Source organism: Microcaecilia unicolor, chromosome 1, assembly GCF_901765095.1.
Source record: "Microcaecilia unicolor chromosome 1, aMicUni1.1, whole genome shotgun sequence".
Lineage (NCBI taxonomy): Eukaryota > Metazoa > Chordata > Amphibia > Gymnophiona > Siphonopidae > Microcaecilia > Microcaecilia unicolor.
Genome location: NC_044031.1, coordinates 204,291,020 through 204,314,096, shown reverse-complemented (window position 1 = coordinate 204,314,096; position 23,077 = coordinate 204,291,020). Strand labels below are relative to the sequence as shown.

The window sequence follows — 23,077 nt, the reverse complement described above, 5'->3', positions numbered from 1 at the left end:
GAGAGAGTCATTTATAAGATGTCGCCTATTTTCAGTCTACTTTACAAAGCATGTAGACGCCTGTCTCTTTGTAAAATGCAAGCACAAATCCAGGATAAATCACCACTAAGGTAAAACTGCAGACCTTTACACCTGATTGGAAACAGGTGTGAATGTTAGCATAAAGCTCATGTGTAAATCGTAACTCCACCCACCCCCAGATACCCTACAGCCAGGGTGTGTAAAATACATGTGTTCTGGTTAGCATGTATACTTTTGCACATGGGTTAACTATGGGCCTCATTCTCAAAACAGAAAAACGTCCAAAAAATGGCACAAAGCAGCAGATGGACTTGTTTTTTGCAAAAACATCCAAATCACTATTTGTGAAACTCATATTTAAGATGTTTTTCTATGCAGTTCATCTAAATTTCAAGGGGGCATGTTGGAGACGTGTTTTGGAAAGGACTAGGGCAGGACATTTTTCTATGATAATGAAACATAGTAAAAACATCTAGGGCAAAAAAAATAGGACTTTTTGGCTAGACCTGTTTCAATAATGACTAAGTGCCAAAAAGGTGCCCAAACAATCCTTCCAGTGGTCATCTGGTCAAACGCAAGACCCCCCCTCCCCTTTTAATCCTCCAGTGGTCATTGAACCCTTCCTATTTCCCTAAAAGGTGAAAGTAACAGCAGATAACAGGCTCTATGACAGCTGCTGATATAATAGCCAGTCATCCTAGAGCAGCAGGCACGTCCCTGGAGCAGCCTAGTGGTCGGTGCAGTGGACTGTAGAGAAGGGGACTCAGGCTTATATCCCACTCTAACTGGTACAATTGTGGTGGAAAGTGTAAGTGTCTTAAAAACCACAAAATACCTACTGAACCCATATACAGGCGACACCTGCAGGCATTATTATTATTAATATTTGTATAGCACTACCAGATGCACGCAGCACTGAACACCTGACACAGAGAGACAGTCCCTACTCGATAGAGCTTACAATCTAAAAATACAGACAGACAAGACAAATAAGGGCAAGAAAAGTACTGGGTGAGAAGGAACAAGGATAGGGGAATTGAGTAGTGGTTAGGAGCCAAAAGCAGTGGTGAAAAGGAGGGTTTTCAGCATAGATTTGAAAACAGGTAGAGATGGAGCTAGGCGTACAGGCTCAGGAAGTCCATTCCAGGCATAAGGTGCCGCGAGGAAAAAGGAACAAAGTCTGGAATTAGCAGCGGAGGAGAAGGGGGACGACAAGAGAGATTTGTCCAGCGAGCGGAGATTACGGGGAGGAATGTAGGGAGAGATGAGAGAGGAGAGGTAATGGGGGGCTGCAGAATGGATACATTTAAAGGCATAAGGGCTATTGTAGTGGTATATATTTAGGCACAGTATATTTTTAGCTATTCCTGGAGGGCTAACCATACAATACACTAATAACAATACACTACCAAAGAGTGTGAAAACGATTCACGACCATCAAAACTTCAGGCGATCTTTAAAGACCTGTTTTGCAAGGCCTATCGTACTGGCCCTACTTAAATGCCCTCAACTCTGCAATGCATCAATATCTTACATCGCATTGGACATTATATATTCCTTTATTTCCTTGTCCCTTTTTGTACCTGTTTAATCTAACCTTACCTGACCCTTATTTTAAACTGTATTTGTTTAACATCTACTGGACTTGGCGATCGCCTTTACGGTATAATGTAAGCAACATTGAACCTGCTAATGAGTGGGAAAATGTGGGATACAAATGTTACAAATAAATAAATAAATACAAGGGGGGGGGGGGGGTTATGATGTGATGTATACCTGGGACTTTTTATAACAAGTTCACTGCAGTACCCCCTAGGCTGCTCCACTGCTCTGCTGGGATGTCTGTGTGGACAGGCTAGTAGGACTGCCAGCTCCCAGACATCCCAATGGCTTGTTTTTCTGCATTTTTCCCTAGGATATTTTTTATTTGAAAATGGCCCTTAAAGAAAGATGAACTGAGCTCAAAAACATCTAAAATAGGATGATTTTCGAACCAAAAAGATAGACCTTTTTGATTAAAAAATGACCATGTTTGGCACAGGATTTTTGGACTTTTGTAAAACGTCCAAAATCATATTTGGACATCATATCAAAAATACCCCTCCATATAAGTAGCATTTTATATGCATATACTGTTACACACATGCACAAATACCTTCCTAATATTCACCCTCTTAGGGGAGGTATATATTCCTTCCTCTGCAAGCGTAGCCTGCAAGTACTCAGATCAGCTATCATGAGCATAAGCTTCGTTTCTTCCTACTGCCTGTATATTGAGTGCTTAAGTTTTATTTTCCAGTAAATTGCAAATATTGTTATGCACTTCTGATAAATCACATGACAAGGAGAAATACATGAGGAACTGAATCTATGCGGCCCATATATGCAGAGAAAAAACTGATATAACCTTGATGGTAAGCGAGACTGAGGACCCTCCTAAGAAGGAGATGTTCCTCCGCAAATATGTGTTTAGGGAAAAGAGAAGCCATGTGTTTTATGCAACTTGTTTGTTTGCTGTTGCTGCATGATGGGATCACACTTTAAAGATAAGGGATTAGCCAATTAACACAAAGTATGCATGTGAAGAGAAGCAGGAGAGAATGGTAGAATAAAGGAAATAACCACTTTTATATAATGAGAAAGAGTAACAGATTATAACCATATATGTATAATGAAAGAAAACAGGAAATATCCTTATATGAACAATAAGTTAGAATAAGAGGAAAAACATGATATAGAAGAAATTAAACTTATAACAGTACTAGTAAAAAAGGCCCGTTTCTGACACAAATGAAACGGGCGCTAGCAAGGTTTTCCTCGGAGTGTGTATGTTTGGGAGAGTGTATGTGAGAGTGAGTGTTTGAGAGTCAGAGTGAAAGTGTGAGTCCAATCCATGCTCCTCTGTCACCTGGCCCCTCCATTCATCCCTATCCAGCAATTCCGCTGTCTCCCTGAGGCCTGCCCTGCAATCCATATGCATCCATGGCCATCTGTTCCCTCCATTCATCCCTATTCAGCAATTCCCCTCTCCCTGAGTCTTGCCCTTCCAATCCATGCCCATCCATGCTCCTTTGTCACCTGGCCCCTGCATTTTTCCCTATCCTGCATTTCCCCTCTCTGCCTGAGGCCTGCTCTGCAATCCATATCCATCCATGGCCATCTGTCCCCTCCATTCATCCCTATCCAGCAATTCCCCTCTCCCTGAGTCCTGCCCTTCCAATCCATGCTCCTCTGTCACCTGGCCCCTCCATTCATCCCTATCCAGCAATTCCCCTCTCTGCCTGAGGCCTGCCCTGCAATCCATATGCATCCATGGCCATCTGTGCCCTCCATTCATCCCTATCCAGCAATTCCCCTCTCCCTGAGTCCTGCCCTTCCAATCCATGCCCATCCATGCTCATCTGTCACCTGGCCCCTCCATTTCTCCCTATCCAGCATTTCCCCTCTCTGCCTGAGGCCTGCCCTGCAATCCATATCCATCCATGGCCATCTGTCCCCTCCATTCATCCCTATCCAGCAATTCCCGTCTCCCTGAGTCTTGCCCTTCGAATCCATGCCCATCTGTCACCTGGCCCCTCCATTTCTCCCTATCCAGCATTTCCCCTCTCTGCCTGAGGCCTGCCCTGCAATCCATATCCATCCATGGCCATCTGTCCCCTCCATTCATCCCTATCCAGCAATTCCCGTCTCCCTGAGTCTTGCCCTTCGAATCCATGCCCATCCATGCTCATCTGTCACCTGGCCCCTCCATTTTTCCCTATCCAGCAATTGCCCTCTCTCCCTGAGGCCTGCCCTGCAATCCATTTCCATCCATGCCCATCTGTCCCCTGTATTCATCCCTATCCAGCAATTTCCCTCTGTCCCTGAGTCCTGCCCTCCCAATCCATGCCCATCCATGCTCCTCTGTCCCCTGCCCCCTCCATTCATCCCTTTCCAGCAATTGCCCTCTCTTCCTGAGCCCTGCCATCCCAATCCATGCCCCTCTGTCCCCTGCTGCCTCCATTCATCCTTTTGCAGCAAGTCCCCTGTCTCCCTTTCATGACCCCCCCTTGCATTCATGCTTCTCTCTCTCCCATGTCCCAGCCTGGGCCGCCCTCTTCTCCCCCCCCTCCCCCCTTCGCATCCATGCTGTCGTTTCTCCCCTGCCCTCCCGCTCCCATTGTTGTTGTTTAGTGGCCACCCTCTTCTCTCCCCCCAACATGGTTGTTTTTTTTTTTTTTTTTCTTGTTTTTAAATTTACCTCCGTGGCAGCGAAGCGTCAGGGAAGGAGGCGGTGCTCCCGACGTCTAGGTTTTCCTTCGCTGTGTTCCGCCTTCTTTTGACGTCATCCTTGACGTCAGAAGAAGGCGGAACACAGCGAAGGGAAGGCTAGACGTCGAGAGCGCCGCCTCCTTCCCTGACGCTTCGCTGCCGAGCGTTGCGATTGGTTGAGTCATTGCTCCGCCCTCGACGTCATCACGTTTGACGCGTGGGCGGGGCAGACACAATGCGATCTCACCCCCTTCACTTTAGAATGTTGGCTAACAGAGGCTTCATTAGAACGTTGGAGGTGCGTTTTATATGGAGAGATATAAGCGCAGAATGAGAAAGGTTAGCTGAGCAGATTTTGCAATTTCAGTCTGAGCATTTTGCTTACTGGGTAACCAAAACTGCTCCAGAGGGATCAACCACTTTTGTATTGACTTAGAGAAATACCAATAAAGATTTTACTTGGTTGCGCCTAAACTAAGTCTGATTGTCTTTCCTATTCCAGCCAGAGAGATTCTTCTCTAAGGCTGAAGCGTTTTTCCCTTCCTAAGGGACAAGGGATTAGGAATTACAGGGGGCAATTCTATAACTGGTCAAATCCATTTAGGTACCCCAAGGATGTGTGATAAAAGCCTATTCTTTACTCTAGTGGTTCTCAACTAGTGTGTTGCGAGCATCTGTGAGGTGTGTCACAGGGCCAGCACAAACAGAGCAGGGGCTCTGAAGGGAGAGTGGTAGCAGAGGATAAAGCCCAGCAATAGGAGATGCATGTTCAAGCTGCTTCCTGTACCACCTCCTGCGAAACATAAAGAAATGAACAGTGGAGCAGAATATTGATACTGGAATAGAATAACCTTGTATGTCATATATGAATGAACAGCGGCGTTTCAGCTCTGATTTTGCACATCATAGCACTATAAAGATAAGTGCTAAATGTTATTTTGTGCTACATGGAAGGCTCTTCTGGGAAGGATTTTGCAAATGATGAACGATTAAGCGATCAAATTGATCTCTTCAGCTCCTAAAGTCTTTTTATGGCATTTTGAGCTCTTTGAGGCTTTTCCTTCTCTTTAGCAAAAGGTATACTAGTCACTTTTCAGAGAGTGGATTATGCACTAAATTAACTCATTTGAAGAAATTGCCCCCGAGACAGACCAAGGTTACACCTCTGTGGTGGAGCACTTCAGGACCACAGCACTGTATTAATGCCCTTATAATAAGGGAACTAAAATGGAATCTTAAAAGTATTCTAGTAACAAGTCTTTTAAATGTAAAATAATTTCATTTGTTAGGATTTATTTACTGTCCTTTTAAAGAAATTCATCCAGGTGGTGTGTATAGCAAGAACTCAAAGTATCTCATCAACAGGAAAGAAAACCATGATTTTTAAGCCCTAATAATACTACTTATCACTCCTCTCACCTGTTTCCTCCACTTTCACCTTTCCCCTTAAGTGAACCATAATAGCATTCCAATGGTAATCTGATCTATTGTCTTCCTTTGTTCATTCTATTCTGACATGATGGTGGTGGGGTTAGATTTTAAAATTGGAAAAAAAATCACTTTATTTAAAAAAAATTATTAGCCTTTATGTATATAAGTTCAAGGGGTTAACCTAGCAATTGCTACTTAATACTAAGTGAAGTACGTATACAAGTTTATATGTCTGACTGGGAAGATACAAATGTCAACTTGCCACTTACAGGTGTCTGGATACATCAGTATGTAACCTGAATGTGTGCTTGGTATCCAACATCCAAATATCTATTCACCAGAATTTGGGTAACACATGAACCAACTAAAATGGAAAGGGGATGTGATTTGATATACTGCCTTCCTGTGGTTACAAAGTGGTTTACATATTATATACAGGTACAGTACTTATTTAGTACTTGGGGCAATGAATGGTTAAATGATTTGGCCAGAGTCAAAAAGAGCTGCAGTGGGAACTGAACCTGGTTATCAGGCTGCTACACTGACCATTTGGACAAACAATTTAAAAAAACAAAACAAGAAGAGAGGTGTGGTAGCCCTGTTAGTCCACTCTTAAAGGTTATGAATAGAAATCAAACAAAATAAAACAAGATACCTTTTTTATTGGACATAACTTAATACATTTCTTGATTAGCTTTCGAAGGTTACCCTTCTTCGCTAATCAAGAAATGTATTAAGTTATGCCCAATAAAAAAGGTATCATCTTATTTTCTTTTCCATGTTTTATTTTGTTTGATTTCTATTGATAACCAAAAAAAAACAATTTACAATTTAAACTTGAGAAAAACAGCAATGCCAACACCAAAAAAAAAAAAAAAAAAAGATTACTCCATAATTAAAGCAATATAAGAAACGTGTATAGTAAAAAAAAAAATAGGGAAAATTAATGTACCAAATAAGCACAAAATACTGCAGTCTTTAATCGAACAGAACATATGCACTGGTATCTGGAAGGTTCAATCCCTAGGATATCTGACTACCAGCCTATGACTTCGCCTTTTTGTGTCGTTGTTGATGTTATGGTTCTGATGTATGCACAGCAAAACAAATCAACCGGATCTTAACACACAACCACGCTTTGTGGATCAGGTCAATACTGTACAACACAATTTGTTTTAGCACATAGCCTCTAGTAAGAGGACCACAAGACACACTAGGATTTGGGCTTAGGTGTTTTACAGGCAGTTTCTCTCCGTGCTCGATTGCTCACACGTCTGATTTAGCACAAGCTTCGCTGGGACCTTGTGCTAGTTTCTAGTGTCGGGGCTTTTAGTGTAAAGTGAGTCACTGGAAAAAGAGGAAGGCTGCGCTGCACACATACGCACAGTTGACTCACAGCATACAGCTATCGTACCTCTCTGTTTCTGTGGGATCAACGTGCGTTCCAACTTCCAGTTCCTACGTTTCTGCACAGATAAAACAGATCCACCCTTGAAAACAAAACACTCCTTCTTTTCGTGTAGCACCCTCGCGATAATTCTTTTCCAATCCTCAGACTGCTCCTCAAAAGCCCGACAATCCCCTGCATCTATCCCAGGGGGAGGGTGCTTCAATCAGGAAGTATCATCCCATTGGTCCTCGAGTACGAAGCAAATCCTGATTGGTTCAAATTGCAGACTGCTTTCCTTGCAAAGTTCAAATTTAGATACCTTTATTGGCAAGACAATTTCATATGATTTATAGAAGTCAAAACGTTTTGCTGCTATGGGTGCTGTATTCGCTCAGGGTTATGTAAATCTTTTCCTGCTAATTCTTTTGGTGTTTGATTTTCTTTGTTAGTTTTCCAATTCAGCAAAGGCAGCTTCACATTAACCCTATTGCTACTGAAAATGCTCAGGTCCTGAATGAAACTGACATTAGGAATTGCAGTCAAAAGACTGATGAATGTGAATTTGTACCTGCATTTGAATGCTGGTAACAGGAGCAAGCAAATCTGTGCCTAGCAAATGCATAAGGTTACGGCAGATTAAACTATAATACATGGGTAGGGATTAAAGGTATTGTCACATGTATATCATTCGTAGATAGTATCTTTTCTTTCCCCAGCTCCTCTGATTCCTCAACTGTCTCAGAGATCTAGTGTTGCTGTTCTGGCCTTACAAGTGTGGGTTTTGTGCATTTGTTTGTCTCCCCCAAACCCACACACATATTTAACTCTGCAGCATGTTTCCTAAACTGCTGTCATTACAATCTGGGCTTTCATAGGTCAGCCCCCTAGTGACCCTGTCCCTCTAATCACTGAAGTACTGGCAAGTGCTGGTTTCACTGTGCTTTGTGATCTTCTAACCGTATTTGTTCCTTTGCCCCTCTAGCCTCCTTGTGGGGTCTTCTTCTTTCAACCTCCCTGCAAGGAAGAAATCTCCATTTTGGCTCAGAAAAGTGGCTTCTTTCATACTTTCTTTTAAACCCAAATTCTTTCACCTTTCCCCAACTTCTAACTTCTTCAGTTTATTCCCCTCATAGCTCTCCTCTACTCTGTACACCGGTCTCTCTGCAATATTGTCATCCATGTGAATATCCAATTCAAAGCTTCTGGTTTCAGTTTCTGCATGCAGTATGTAAATTGTTCAAACTTATTTTGCAATAAGTTAAAATTCAGAAAAAACCCCCCAGAGTTTTCCTTGTGGATGTTAGACCGCTGATTTAACTGGCTGAATAGCAATTCATGTTCATGCGTTGTGAGATCAGCACAGTGGCCCTCTTTTGAAAATGTTTGGCAACGTCAGTGCCAGGCAAAATAGTGGAAACTATTGTAAAGAATAAAATTACAGAACAAGTAGACAAACATGGTTTAATGGGACAGAGTCAGCATGAGTTCAGCCGTGGGAAGTCTTGCCTCACCAATTTGCTTCATGTCTTTGAAGGCGTGAATAAACATGTGGATAAAAGTGAGCCGGTTGATGTATTGTAACTAGATTTTCAAAAAGCTTTTGATAAAGTTCCTCATGAGAGACTCCTAAGAAAAGGGATAGGAGGCAAGGTTGTGGTGTGGATTAGGAACTACTTATTGGAGAGAAAACAGAGGGTAGGGTTAAATGGTCATTTCTCTCAAAGGAGGAGGGTGAACAGTGGAGTGCAGCAGGGATCTGTACTGGGACCGGTACTATTTAACATATTTATAAATAATATGGAAGTCGGAACGACGAGTGAGGTGATCAAATTTGCAGATGATGCAAAACTATGTAAGGTTGCTTTTTTTTGGGGGGGGGGGGGTGTGTGTGCCTTTTAGGTGCCTGATTGGGGGGGGGAGTTCGTATGAGTTCAAATGTCTGTTGTAGAATAAATGTTGGTGTGGTTCCACTCTGGTACCTATGAGCTGAGCAGTATGTCAGAATCTCTGTTGCTGCCAGATAAGCTGGTGGCCCCTGTTGGTCCTACATGGTAGGGCACTTGTAGGGCCATTTGAAGGTCTTGGTGTGTATGGGGCTGTGGTGTATGGGAGGATTAGTTATGTAGGCAAGCACATACAGCTCTGTGGCTCTGGGTTACTGATCTGCCTGCATGTAATATAGGACTGTATGGGGCTGTGCGAATGTTTATGCTTGTATGTAGGGATGGTTATGTATGGGGATTTCAGATAGTATAACAGGGCTTGCCTTCTGCATCATCTGAGAGATTGGATTTGCTTGAAGCAAAGGTTCACCCCACTGGAATGGGAACAAGGGTTTTTTGCCCCCTATAATTGTCTTTACTTGTTTCATGCTCCATCAGCTAGACTCTCAGAGTGGCTGCGGTGCAATGTTTTTCTTAAACCTTTGAGATCAAATCATGCTTAGAGGGAATGGAGATTTTGTACCTTGGATGGATAATGCAGTTTTTCTGGATTGGGAACATCAGAGGATAATTCAGTTGGTACATGTTTTAGTGGCAAAGGGTGGGATTATTCCATTTGAGGATTTTCAGCAGTGGGTACAGGTCTATTGGGGATACATGTTTGCACACTGTCAAGTTAAACATTATGTTGCTTTACTGGAGGGAGAAACTCTATGGAAAGGTGTGAGAGCCCAATTGAGGGATTTTTTTCGCAGTATTACAGCATGGGGTTTCTCCGTTTCCAGCTTATATAAAGCTCTTCAATGGGTGATACCAAAGCCGTCTTTTAGAGACTTGAAAGATAAGTGGGCCAAGGATTTGGGACATGCTTTAGCTGGGTGGGATATACAAACTGCCATTAGCGGGATTCCTAGGGTTATTTCGGGTGGATGGCTTCAGAAATGTTATTTTCAGACAATTCACAGGGCATACTTTTTACAACTCCAGCTATCTAAGATGGGGGGAGGGGCATTCACCGTTGTGTCTTAAGTGTGGAGATGCAGTTGGTACTTTTTTACATGCTTTTTGGAGTTGTGGGATGTTAAAGCTTTTTGGACCTCTGTGTTGTGGTTTTTCAAATTTATTTTTGGTTGTTCTATCCAGGGCTCAGTGGAATTACTGGTATTAGGTCAGCCGGGCATTTTCCGAGGAGCCTCAAAAGACCACACTTTGTTGTTCCATAAACTTACCTTGGTACCTCGGAAATGTATATTCCGATCTTGAGTGTCACCTCTACCCCCGACTTTCTGGCACTGGCAAAATCAAGTCCATCTGCTTGCCACTTGGAAGGTGAGGTTTTTGTTTAAGAGGAGGACTCACTTTCTTAAAGTGTGGGAGGCTTATTTTTATATATTGTTGCCTAGGGACGGGGTCTTTTGTTTAGTCTTTTGTAACACCTATAATTCCAGTTCAGAGGGATGTGTGCTGGGTTTTTGTTTTTGGTTTTTTTTTTTTTGGGGGGGGGGGTTAGGGTTTAGTTCTATGCAGGTTATTTGTTCTCCATCCGCCATAAGAAACCAGGCGGATGGAGTCACCAACTGTTTGGGAGTGAGGGTGTGAGGGGGGTTATTTTCTCAATTATATATAACTGTTCACAGGGCATCAGCAAAGAGCTCTTTCTCTCTTTTCTCTCTGGCTAAGACTGGAGAAAAAGCCAGTACATACTAGCTGAGTTTTGAGCTCCTGGGCCAATCAGAGCCTAGAACACCAAGTTTTTAAAATAGCTGGCCACATCACTGCAGGTTACCTCTTATCTGTGTTAACTAAAGAAGGAACAGTCAGTTTTCTTTAACAGCTTTAAACATCAACATGCACCACCTGCTGGCCGAACTAGAGAAATACACTTCAAGAAATAACAGTTTTACAGGCTTAAAAACCCACTGTTTTGTCACATGATTATTAAGATGGACTTGGGGATCCACTGCTTATTTCTAGGATAAGAAGCATAAAATGTATTATACTGTTTTGGGATCTTGCCAGGTACTTATGACCTGGATTGGCCACTGTTGGAAACAGGATGCTGGGCTTGATGGACCTTCGGTCTGTCCCAGTATGGCAACGCTTATGTTCTTAGCATATGAAGGGAAGCAGCTAACTAAAAGAAAGTAAAGCCAGTAACCCTAGCCGTAAGCCATGTATGATCCATTAAAAATAATAAAGATTACTGTTAATTACCCACTGAGCTTCATTTAATTAAAAGGGAAGTACCAGAGCACTGATGTGGTACTCAAGCAATAGCACTAGAATTTAAATAGCACTAGAAGGGTGGATGTGAGAAGATGGGAGGAGGAGGGGAGGGGAGGCAAACTCCATCATTCCTGAGAATATCAGAGGATCCACACAGAGAAAGAAATGAGTCCAAGGGAGATAAGACAAGCAGCAAGGGGAAAAGAGAGAAAGGCATGAGAATTAAAAAGTGAAAGAGGAAACAGTGCCCTATCCATCACGGGTTATGAGCACCTGCAGAAAAGGGAGGGAGCATAAAAGAAGAAAAAATAGAGATATATAAAAAAGTAACAAAAATATATAGGGGGAACGTTATCAACATGAGCTATCCTTAACACAGTTATACTGTTAATCTGGGTTCTTAGTAACTAGATCTCATTGCATGAAATAGGACATGTGGTAATAACCACTCTTAATTGTAGCCTAAGTTGATAACTTCCCCCTTAGTTATTAAAGTTCTGGCGGAAGGGAATAAACAGTGCCACTTGCTCCCACCCATGAGCCTCCATGATATAGGTAGACCTGTAATTATTGGTTTACATGTCACATCTGCATGCACGTAATTGACATGGTCAGCTCCTCAACCATTTACCACCACTATCCCATGTACTGGAAAATGCTGAGTTTCCCATTCTTCCCACTACAGTGAGCAGAAGCAACATTTTTTTTCCAGCCCTGGCAAACATTATATTTTAACCACTTCCTCCTGCATATACTGTTGCTAGGTTACTCTGACACCATGGGCAGGGCATCCTCAGTTAAAGACAATGGCTGGTGCAGCGGTATACATGCAAGGAGTGGGACGCACGTGGCTCGCTTTGTGGTCCCTTCCACATCCAGCTGAGCAGCACCGTGCATGAACTTACCTTTCCTTGGCCATCAAAAGGCATGTCCTGGCCCTCTGGGAAGTTGTCTGCATCCTCCTCCTCCTCTTCAGTGGAGGCAGTGGCTGGCCCACCACCAGCAGCTTCATAGTCCAGGTAGGGATTGATGAAAGCACGCTCCTCCATCTCTGACTCACCCCCAAACTGCAGTTTCAGCCTCTTCGACATGGCCTCTCCCATGGCAATGACACGCTAGCGGCAATAAAACAGCTGCACCGCCAGCAGCCCGTGAATAACCTGCAACACGTTCTTCAGCAGGAGCAGAGAAGGGTCAGGCTGTACCCCCAGACACAAGCAGAAAAAAGGGGGCCAAGAGGAAAAACAGCAACAGCCTTGCAGACAGCTAGAAATTTCACGAAGCAATGATTGAAGAGAAGGGAGTGAGAAAGAGAGAAAAACAAACGTGATCAGCATACACCCAAAAAGAAAGAAAAAAACAATAACAGACTGGTGCTATGAAAGCCTTAACAGCAATTAATTTGCTAGTTCCCAGCATGGAAGGCAGGATTTTTTCCCCCACGAAATAAAAAATAAACAAGAAAAGGAAATAGAATCTCCATTAATAGCAGAGCTAAATGCTATGGATGATGTATCCAACCCCTTCAGCAAAACAGAAAGTGATGGCAGAAAAAACCCCCGGTGCTGGAGTCTCTATCAACATGCATTTAGAGAACAGCCAGACACCCCCCTCCCACCTTCCTGGAAGCTCATTGATATTCAGCATTCATTCATAGCCACTCTCAGAAAAGCAGCAGCAGCAGCTCTGCCTGGTCCTTCCTCAGTCACAGCAAATTGACACACACAGAGCAGCCTGTATTGGTGAGGATGGTGTGTATTTTATGAAAAAAAAAATAGTAAAGTTTTTAAGATGATGAAAACTATAAATTAGGCTGAGCGTTATTCTTTTTTTCCTTTCTCATCCCCTGGCTGTGCATGTAAAGAGCATGTTTCACAAGCAATGCTATAATATTCCTATCAGGGCCTTGTCTAGGTTTTTGGCTGCTCCGTCTCCATAAAGGTTTTATTACGTTTTAGATTCATCTGCACTTTGCAATTTTTTTTCTTCTAATTTAGGAAATTAAGATGAAGAAAATTTATAGTTGGTGAAATAAAACAATTTCCTATTAGTGTATTTCATTTTTAATAAAATCATACTTCAAAAAAATGGGGATTAAACATTACTGTCTTCTAGTACATTCAGAGGCCCTTTTACCAAGCTGTGGTAAAAAGGACCCTGTGGTAATGGCAGTGGCCATTTTTGTCACTCGCTGAGGCCCTTTTTACTTCAGCAGGTAAAAAGGCTACAGAAATACATGGCCATATGGTAAGATTGCTCTTACCACGTGGCCATGCGGGGAGGAGCACTTACCACCACCTATTGAAGTGGCAGTAAGGGCTTCCTCGCCAACTTGGCAACCTGATTACTGCCAGGTAACCGCTGTGCAAAAAAAAAAGAGTCCTCTTTTCCCTAGCGTGAGAAATGGCGCATGCTGGGGCTGGAACTGCCACTGGTGCCTGCATTGGGCCGGCGGTAGCTCAAAATTGGTGCGTGGTAAGCCCATGTTGGGCGTACTGCCGCTTTGTAAAAATGTCCCTTAAAAAATTAAGGGATTCTTTTACTAAGGTGCACTAAATGATAAGAAGCCTATTATATTTTGATGGGTATCTTATCATTTAGTGCACACTAATCGTTAGTGCTCAATAAATCTGTTAGCGCATCTTAGTAAAAGGACCCCTAAAAGAAGTTATATAGGCGTTTTACAAAACCATGCTAGCATTTGTAGCATATGCTAAAAATCAGCGTGCACTAAATGCTGAGACGCCCATAGGAATATACTCCCAGATTCTATATAGGGGGTCTAGAGTTCCGCACTGAAATCCAAGTGTATTCTATAATAACGCGCATAACTTAATTGGCTTAACAAGCTAATCAGTGTTAATAGCTCTTAACAAGCAATAATGAGCACTAATTGGCAATAATTAGAATTTACACACACAACTCGCTAAGCGTATTCAGTAATGAACTGCGCCTAACTTCTAACGCGCGCAGGCAAAAAGGGGCATGGTTATGGGTGGGAAAATAGGCATTTCGTTGGTATTCCAAAATTTATGCATGTAGTTGTAGAATATGGCTCAGTGCACCTAAATCTATCTGCGGGGATTTATGCCACATTTTTGTTGGCGTAAATGAAGGCACGTAATTTTAGTCACTGAGATATCAACTAAGCGTATTCTATATACGGCGCCTAAATCTAGGCACCGCTTATAGAATACTCTTAACACTGATTTCTGTGCCGATTTTTTAGGCACCATATATAAAATCTCCCCCATAATAGGTATCTACATTTAGTACAGGCTGATTTTTAGCGAGCACTAAAAATGCTAGCACAGCTTTGTAAAAGACCCCCTAAATGACCTGAGGGAAGTTATTATTAAGGTGCGGTAAAAGTTGGTATTTTACCACATTTTAAGGCCCTTTTTAGAAAACCGCATTAAGTGCTAATTCACACTTAGAGGCCTTTTAACCAAACGGCAGTAAAAAGTGGCTCAGGGTGGTGTCGGCACATGGGATGGCCATGCACCGAAGCCACCTTTTACTGTTGTAGCTTGTTATCCCCGTTAGCCATTAAAACAGAGGGGGCTTGAGCTAAGAGTGAGGGATCCCAGGTCCCCAAGCCCCCCCCCCCCCCCCCCCCCCCCCCATGGCTATACCACCATGTAGACTCATGTACTTTGATCCTGGTTATTCAAACAACTTTTAAAAACCACTTCTATCACTTGTGGCAACTACAGAATCTCTCTCCATATGTTGAAAAGATAAGTCTGATTGCAATGATGCATGTTGCAATAAGTTGTCACAAGACTGTTGTTATGGCCTGTATATTGGACAAATCAAAAATAGTTTGCAACAGCTCCAACTAATCCAGAATGCTTTGGTGTGACTGAGAGAGGGCTGCAAACATTGTGACCCTTCCTGCAAAAACTACATTGGCTACCAATATTTATATTTATTTATTGCATTTGTATCCCACATTTTCCCACCTCTTTGCAGGCTCAATGTGGCTTACAATATATCTTAGAGGCGCCAGATTTAAAACTCTATCTTTGATCTTCAAGGTCCTCAAACAAAATGGCTGGAACCAGAGTAGGGGGCGGATCAAAGAACGTCCAGCAAATCAAGTATGAAAACACTCTTTTATTGACAAAGCACCAACAGCTAAAAAGATCCGACACAAGGCCATGTTTCAACAGAGAGCCACCTGCTTCAGGGGTCACAAATGCTCTGTTAGATGTGTTATCGAGAGAGAGAATGTTATTGAACAAAGTCCAAATCCAGCCCTAAAGATAAAGGACAACTGGAAGGGAAAAGCAACTGCTAGCATCAAGAATCAGGTAGCAAGATGCAGAAAGTTCTTCGGCCCACCCCTACTCTGGTTCCAGGTATTTTTTACGTAGGGGTTTCATCTCTCCTTTTAGTTGGTATTTGGCCCTCAAACAAAACGGACCAGAGTACTTGTTACACGCCTTTAAAGCATCCAAGGCAGTGCTTCCCATTCTTTTTGTTGCTTTGACCCCATGGTTACAGCCAAATGAAATTATGTAGAATAATGATGCATCTGTGGACAGCCCACCTAGGCTGTGACCCCAAACTTAGGTTTTGTGACCTCTTTTGGGGTCCCGACCCACAGTTTGGGAAGATCTGATCAAAGATCTTCTCAATGAGCATTACTATTTGTACCCTCATCAAAAGAAATCACAAGATTTATTTGGAAGATTTTGATAGACCGCACTATCACATCAGTATCAAGCCTGTGTATGTACAATGAACAAAAATCTATCAGATAATCACAACAAACAAGAAGATACAAACAACAGGGAAGGAAAGTATATCACAACAAAAATTTATTATAAAGACAGTGTCATATCATCATTGAAACTAATAAAATATCAAGATGCAATAGGAAAAAGCATATTCAAGGTAACAGTAAAATTATTTCAGGAGAGCGGAAAGTAGGTACTGTACATTTAAATACCTAGGTCTTAAGATCAGATTTGAAATATATTAAACATGCATCTCAGAAAAGAAATTCCAGCAGCTTCAGCGGCTCTTACCTCAACTCCTCGTTTCATTCAGAACATACGGTTCTACCATCAACCAGGGATCCGCTGAGAGCAGGGTACATAGAATCGTCTGGTTCCCAATCTGGATAGCAGTGTTTCAGTGTTCCCCAAGGTGCGAAAGCCACCACTGGATCCAGCTGATCAGAGGGCAAGGGCTGTTGACAGAATCTCATTGATCCCAGAGGTAATGATTCCATCGGTGAGTCTGCCAGCAGCTGAGACCCCTGTGGGAGCCATGGTACAGCAGCGTAGTGGCCAGAATGGAGCAGGAAGTTTTTCCAGCAGGAAGGGTATGCCGGAGGGATCAGAAGCTCAGGCCTGACTGATTGTGTTTTCACCTTTACGACTTACAGTTTTCACTTTGGAAGAAATATGGAAAATGATTGTGACTTTAAGTCAATTGATTACTACCCAGATGACTTCTGACAATGCAAGAATTGTAGGATTAGAGCACAAAGTGAATTCTCAGGAATCACAGTTATCTGTTGCACAGAATTCTATTCAAGCTTTGGATACTGAATGTAGATCTTTGAGTACTCCTTCAGCTTCATTGACAAAAGGTGTGGCAAACCTAGAATTTAAAATTGAGAACTTGGAGGACACAGTTCATAGAAGAAATCTTCGTTTGATTAATTTTCCAAACTTTTCTGGCAATTCTGCTGAGAAACTGTTTAAACGTTATATGCTAGAGGTATTGAAGTTGCCTTCACAGTCTTTGCCTCCGGTTTCTAGAGTTTTATATTTGCCACCCTTTAAAAAGAAAGAGGGATGTAAGGGTAAATGTTCTCTCCCCTATATCTCAGGACAGCTTGGATTTAACATCTTTCGTGGAATCCTCTATAGAAGGGGCTGCTATACCGCCTTGTGGTTCCTGTGTATGGGCAGACTAGATGAGAAATTTGGCTCTTATATGCTGTCATGTTTCTATGTTTCTATACCCTCTACCCTTCTGGTCACAATGACTCTGGACTATGATAGAGACTGGCTGTTTAAATTATACTTTAAGTATCATTCTTTTAAGTTTTTGTACTTTGAAAGTTAAAATATTTCCTGATGTTTCTAAAGCTACACAAAAACGTAGGTGACAGTTTGTTTTGATGCGTCCTGGGATTCTGGCCTTAGGTTTGTTTTTCTTGAAATTTCCTTGTAAATGTGTTGTGAAATATCAATCTCAAACATATAGCTTTTTTGATCCATCTCAATTAACAATGTTTTTGAGTGATAAATATTTAGTTTATTTATTTACTTATGTATAAAATGTATAAACCCACACCATCTACAATTCTGGGCCAGGGCTCTTCTACTAGGACAGAAGACCCCCAACTGTAATGGTATTAGCCAACTCACTTGGAATGTTAGGATAATCCTACCTCTAGGGTTTATTTCTTGATTTTGGTGATTAGTTGATATCTAATACGCTATGGGGTCTGTTTACTAAGGCACATTAGCATTTTTAATGCGCCTTTAAAGTTAAGGCACGTTAAACGCTAACGTGCCTATGCATTCCTATGGGTGCATTAACGTTTAATGTGTAACAACCATTAATGCATGTTAAAAATGCTAACATGCCTATAGCGTGCCTTAGTAAACATACCCCTATTTCTTCTTATTGATTATCTCTTGTCTTCCCCTCACTTTGAGGACTGGTTTGGTTGCCATATATATTGCTTCTGTAATTTTATTTTCTTTGTAATATATGTTGCGGTGGCTGATTTTCTGCTTGGATTATGTTACAAGATTATATATATATATATGTATATATATATATATATATTTTTTTTTTTTTTTTTTAAGTAGCCTTAGTGCATCCTTTTAAGGCCATTTTTACTGCCAGATTAAAAGGGCCAATTTTTCTATTTTCCCTATTAATGGCCACATGCTAATTTTCCTATTAGCATGTGAACCCTACTGCCACCCATTATGTAAGCGGTAAGGGTCACATATTAAGCTAACTGTTTAGCACAAAACATGCCCACTCTTTGCCCCAGACCCAACCCTAGCACTAAAAAATAGCACATGCACATCCAAAAATTACCGTGGGACACCTCAGCACATTCTGCAGGACACCATTTTTTTGCTTCAGTAAGCATGCATTAGTGCTTACCACAGCTTAGTAAAAGGGCACCTCAGTGCTATATACTGAAGCGTAAAGCCTGGCTCTTTTCCCAGGCCTTTAATAGAGGTACCCCCTAATTCTATAGCCTTAGTGCCTAAATGTAAGTGTAATTTATGCGCTAAAATTCAAGAATACTAGCACTTACATACACGAATGCAACATTCTTACCTAAGTGCTATGTGTGCGCTCAGTGATATTATGTAATATGAGCATGCAAGTCACATACCCTCCAAATTCTGTAAAAATTTAAAAATTACGCATGAAAATTTTGATGTGCGTTGAATTTGTGTGTAAAATTTACTTACAATTATTGGCACTAATTAGATTTAATTAGATCGTATGCATATAAATTTAGATGTGGGATTCGCACCTAGATTTTACGCACAGCCCAAGAAAGGGGATGCAGAAATGGAAGAGTCATGAGCATTTCAGGGCAGATCAGGGGCATGGTTTTGAATTACATGTGTAATTATAGATTATGGGGGCTCCATTCGCAAATTTAGGTGCAGGCATTTGCAGTACCTTTCGTTGGTGCAAATGGTGGTGCCTAAATTTACATGTGACCCATGGGCATAATCGCTGTTCTATAAACCGCGCCTAGTTTAAGCATGATTTATAGAATAGCACTTTTTTAGCGCTGATTTTTTTGGGTGCCATGTATAGAATCTAGCCTATAGCGCATAAATGCAAGGAAGAGTGAGCAGGATGAGGCACAGAGAGAGGTATGGTCATGTCAAACATTTATGCACACAGGTGATAGACTACTTGCATTTATGTGATAAAGTGCTATATTTAGACACGCACATTTATACCTGCTATTGACATGGCACAAGTGGGTGAGCCTAAAAGCTGATAGTGATATGTTGGTATTCTATAATGGAATCTAGGTGCCCAGAAGCTGTTATAGAAAAGCATGCTGCATTTTAGCACCTACATTTTGGTGTATTGTATAGAATTGACCCCATACCCCCTGATATTCAAAGCTATTTAGCCAGCCAGACATGGCCACTGACCAGTTAAATAGGATATCAGCGCCTAAGATTCAGTGGGAGATAACCAGTTATCTCCTGCAAAATATCTGCAGTTGGCAGCTAGCCACTAATCGGCTATATTGTGTGACGTGGAGGGGCATTTTCGATATGACGTCTAAGTCTGACTTTGAACGTTTTGCACAAAATGTCCAAAATTTGAATAGAAAAGAAGGTCATTTTTGAAAAAAGAAAAACATCTATCTTTTTTTCTCAAAAACGCCGTTTTGAACAAGGTTTTGTGCTTTGGACTATTTTCGAAAACAAAACGCATCTAAATGAAAAACATAGAGAATCAAGCCATTGGGATGTAGGAGGGGCCAGCATTTTTACTAGACTGTTCCCCCAGACATCCCAGGAGAGAAATGGGGCACCCTAGGGGGCACTGCAGTGAACTTCAAGGAAATGCACCTACTACTACTATAAATCATTTCTATAGTGCTACCAGTCGTACGCAGCACTTCACAATTGAACATGAAGAAAAGACAGTCCCTGCTCAAAAGAGCTTACAATCTAAATCAGGACAGACAGACAGGACCAATAAGGGTAAGGGTAAGACAGACAGAAGGACACATAGGGAAAGGGACTATTGAAGAGAGGAAGACAAGATAAAGGTTACGAGCAAGTGACAAGTTAGGAGTCAAAAGCAGCATCAAACAGGTAGGCCTTTAGCCCAGATTTGAAGGCGGCCAGGGATGGAGCTAGTCATAACGGCTCAGGAAGCCCATTCCAGGCATAAGGTGCAGCGAGACAAAAGGAACAGAGTCTGGAGTTAGCGATGGAGGAGAAGGGTGCAATTAGGAGAGATTTGCCTAGTGAACGGAGTTCCTGGGAGGGAGTGTAGGGAGAGATGAGGGTGGAGAGGTAGTAAGGGGCTGCAGAGTGAATGCACTTATAAGTCAATAAGAGGAGCTTGAATTTTATATGGAAATGGATAGGGAGCCAGTGAAGTGACTTCAGGAGAGGGCTGATATGGGCATAACGACTTTGGCAAACTATTAATCGTGCAGCAGAATTTTGAACAGATTGAAGAGGAGAGAGGTGGCTGAGTGGAAGACCTGTGAGAAGCAAGTTGCAGTAATCTAAGTGAGAGGTGATGAGAGTGTGGATGAGGGTTCTGATAGCGTGTTCAGAAAGGAAAGGGCGAATTTTGGAGATATTATAAAGGAAGAAACGACAGGTTTTAGCAATCTGTTGAATATGTGCAGAGAAGGAGAGGGAGGAGTCAAAGATGACCCCAAGGTTACGAGCAGATGAGACAGTCCCTAGATTGATACAGGTAGTTGGGAAAGCGCCACCCTGAGCCCTAGTGTGCAGGAGGGCCAATCTCAATGTCTATCCATATCAAAGCATGATCTGAGACCTCTTCTGGTCCAATAACCACTGACAACACTCGAGAAAACAGTTTACTTTGTACCAGGGTGTAATCTAACCGAGATAGGGAGTGATGGGCCCTAGAGTTATGCATGTAATCTTTTTCTTCGGGGTGCAATAGACGCCAGGAGTCTAGCAAATCTAGGGCCCTGCATATGGACTGTAACTCAGTATCTCCCCTGCCCCCTCGCCGCGGTCCTGGACCTGAATGGTCCAATTCAGGGTCCATTACTTCATTCATGTCTCCCGCCACTATCAAGGGATAAGAAGCATAGTTAATGCATTCTTTCAGCAAAGATCTAAAAAAGGAGGATTCTTTTGGGACGGGGCCATATACCCCCACCACAACTAAGTCTTTACCCTGAAAATTCAATAAGACTCCTATGTAGCGCCCGTGAGTGTCCTGAAATAGTTGTCGAGCTGTACAGGAAAGCAATTTGTGCAGGAGAATGGCTACGCCCCCCCCCCCCCCAACAGCCCTGCAAGGGGGAACAAAAGACCTGGCCGACCCACTGGCACTTCAATTTAAGATGTTCTACTTGTGACAGCCTAGTCTCTTGTAAACACACCACATCTGCTTTGTGGCATTTAAGGGCCCCCCCCAAATCTGTGCGTTTTACCGGGGAAGTAACCCCACAGATGTTCCACAATATAAATCTAAGAGGGCGTGGACGCCCATGGGTGACATTCATCCCTTTCCAAGTCTAACCCACATCTCTCTCTCGTCACCAACTGGTTATGGTCTACCGCCAGGTGCCCAGCCTCGCCCAACGGCACTCGCAGACCCCTATCCAATCATTCGCCTGCATAACTCTCACACAAGTCCACCCCTCCACACAGCAACCTCCCTTCACTCCCCACTCCTATCTCCCCACAGCCCATTCCCAAACATCCCTTGAAAATCCCCACCACACCTACGTGTGATGAGGAGAGATCACCCCACTGATGTTATAAGGCCCCGCACCTCCCGCAAGACAGCACTATAGTTACCGCTATTCATGAAAGTCACTCAGTCCCAATACACCTCTTGTAGTCCAGATTCACTGAACCCCACCAAGATGGCAAACTTTCAGTCTTTTTAATATCTTTTAAACACTGTAGATCCTCTGCTGGTGAACCACACGCTTGCCATTGTCCTTTATGAAAAATTTTCAACAGGGCTGGATACAAAAACATGAACCATATCTTAAGTTCTCTTAATTCAGTGCAGAGCGGTGAACAACGGCGCCTCTTCTTCTGCAATGCTGCTGAATAATCTTGGTAAATCTGCACCAGGTGCCCCTCGTATTTAAGAGAGTCTCTTTTAAGTCTAAAACCGCGCAGGATTTCTGCTTTGTGTATGTAATTGTGCACCTTTGCCAGCATCACTCGAGGCCTATTCATCCCCTCTTTCAGGCGGCCTACGCAGTATGCATGCTCTAGGCACAGGGGGCCCATGCTGTCAGATAAAGCAAACTCCGAGTGCAGCCATTTTTCCAACGTGTCTGGCAGGGCCCGGGCTTGGAGCGATTCCGGCAGCCCAATCAAACGTATGTTACTCCTACGGGAGTTGTTTTCTAAGTCATTTATTTGTGTTTCCAAGATTTGTATCTGTTTTTTCAGCTGTTCCATGTGTTTGCAGGCCCCGGTTCCTACGTTTTCTGACGCTAATACTCGTTCCTCCAGCTCCGTAATCCTTGTAATTGTATCTGCCAACAATCCTTCCATCGCCAATAGCTGGTCTGATAACTTATTCCAACGGGGTTCGAGAGCTTTCCCAACCGCCTCGGTAATTTTCTGCAGTTGCACCGCCGAGAAGGTTGGACTTCCACTAGTCTCCGCCAATGCCATTTTGTCCTCCAACTCTCGCTTTGATTTCTGAGTTTTCCCCGGCATTTTAGATACGGATGGGGACAGGAATCTGTCCATCAACCATTCACTAGTGCCTCCAAACTGCCCAGCCAAAAATCTCTTTTGCGGATCGCCAAAAAAGGGGCTATGAAGGTGCGGGAACCCCAGAGAGGAGCCAGTGCACGTCTGCTCCCCTCAGCACATCACGTGATCTCCGCATATAAAGTATATAAAGTCCAGCTTTAAAAAGAGCTAAATACACCAACAATCTCTAAACCCTATTCTTAATACCTTCTAACCATAGGAGCTGAAAATGGAAAGGACTGTACCAGATTCAAGACTTTGAATAAAGGTTAACAACTGACATGGCTCTACAAACAAACATTTTCCCTTGAAATTTAATCTCATATTTCCTAGAATAC

General features: G+C 42.6%; 1 protein-coding gene across 1 annotated transcript in view; it reads right to left on the bottom strand.

Annotated features, from left to right (window-relative positions):
* The window catches only part of LANCL2 (LanC like 2), a 161,215-nt gene extending 148,862 nt beyond the window's left edge, over positions 1-12,353 (bottom strand). The window contains exon 1 of the mRNA XM_030207281.1: positions 12,168-12,353. Coding sequence (XP_030063141.1) covers positions 12,168-12,353 — 186 coding nt within the window. The remainder of the gene's footprint in view (positions 1-12,167) is intronic.
* Positions 12,354-23,077: the final 10,724 nt, after the last annotated feature.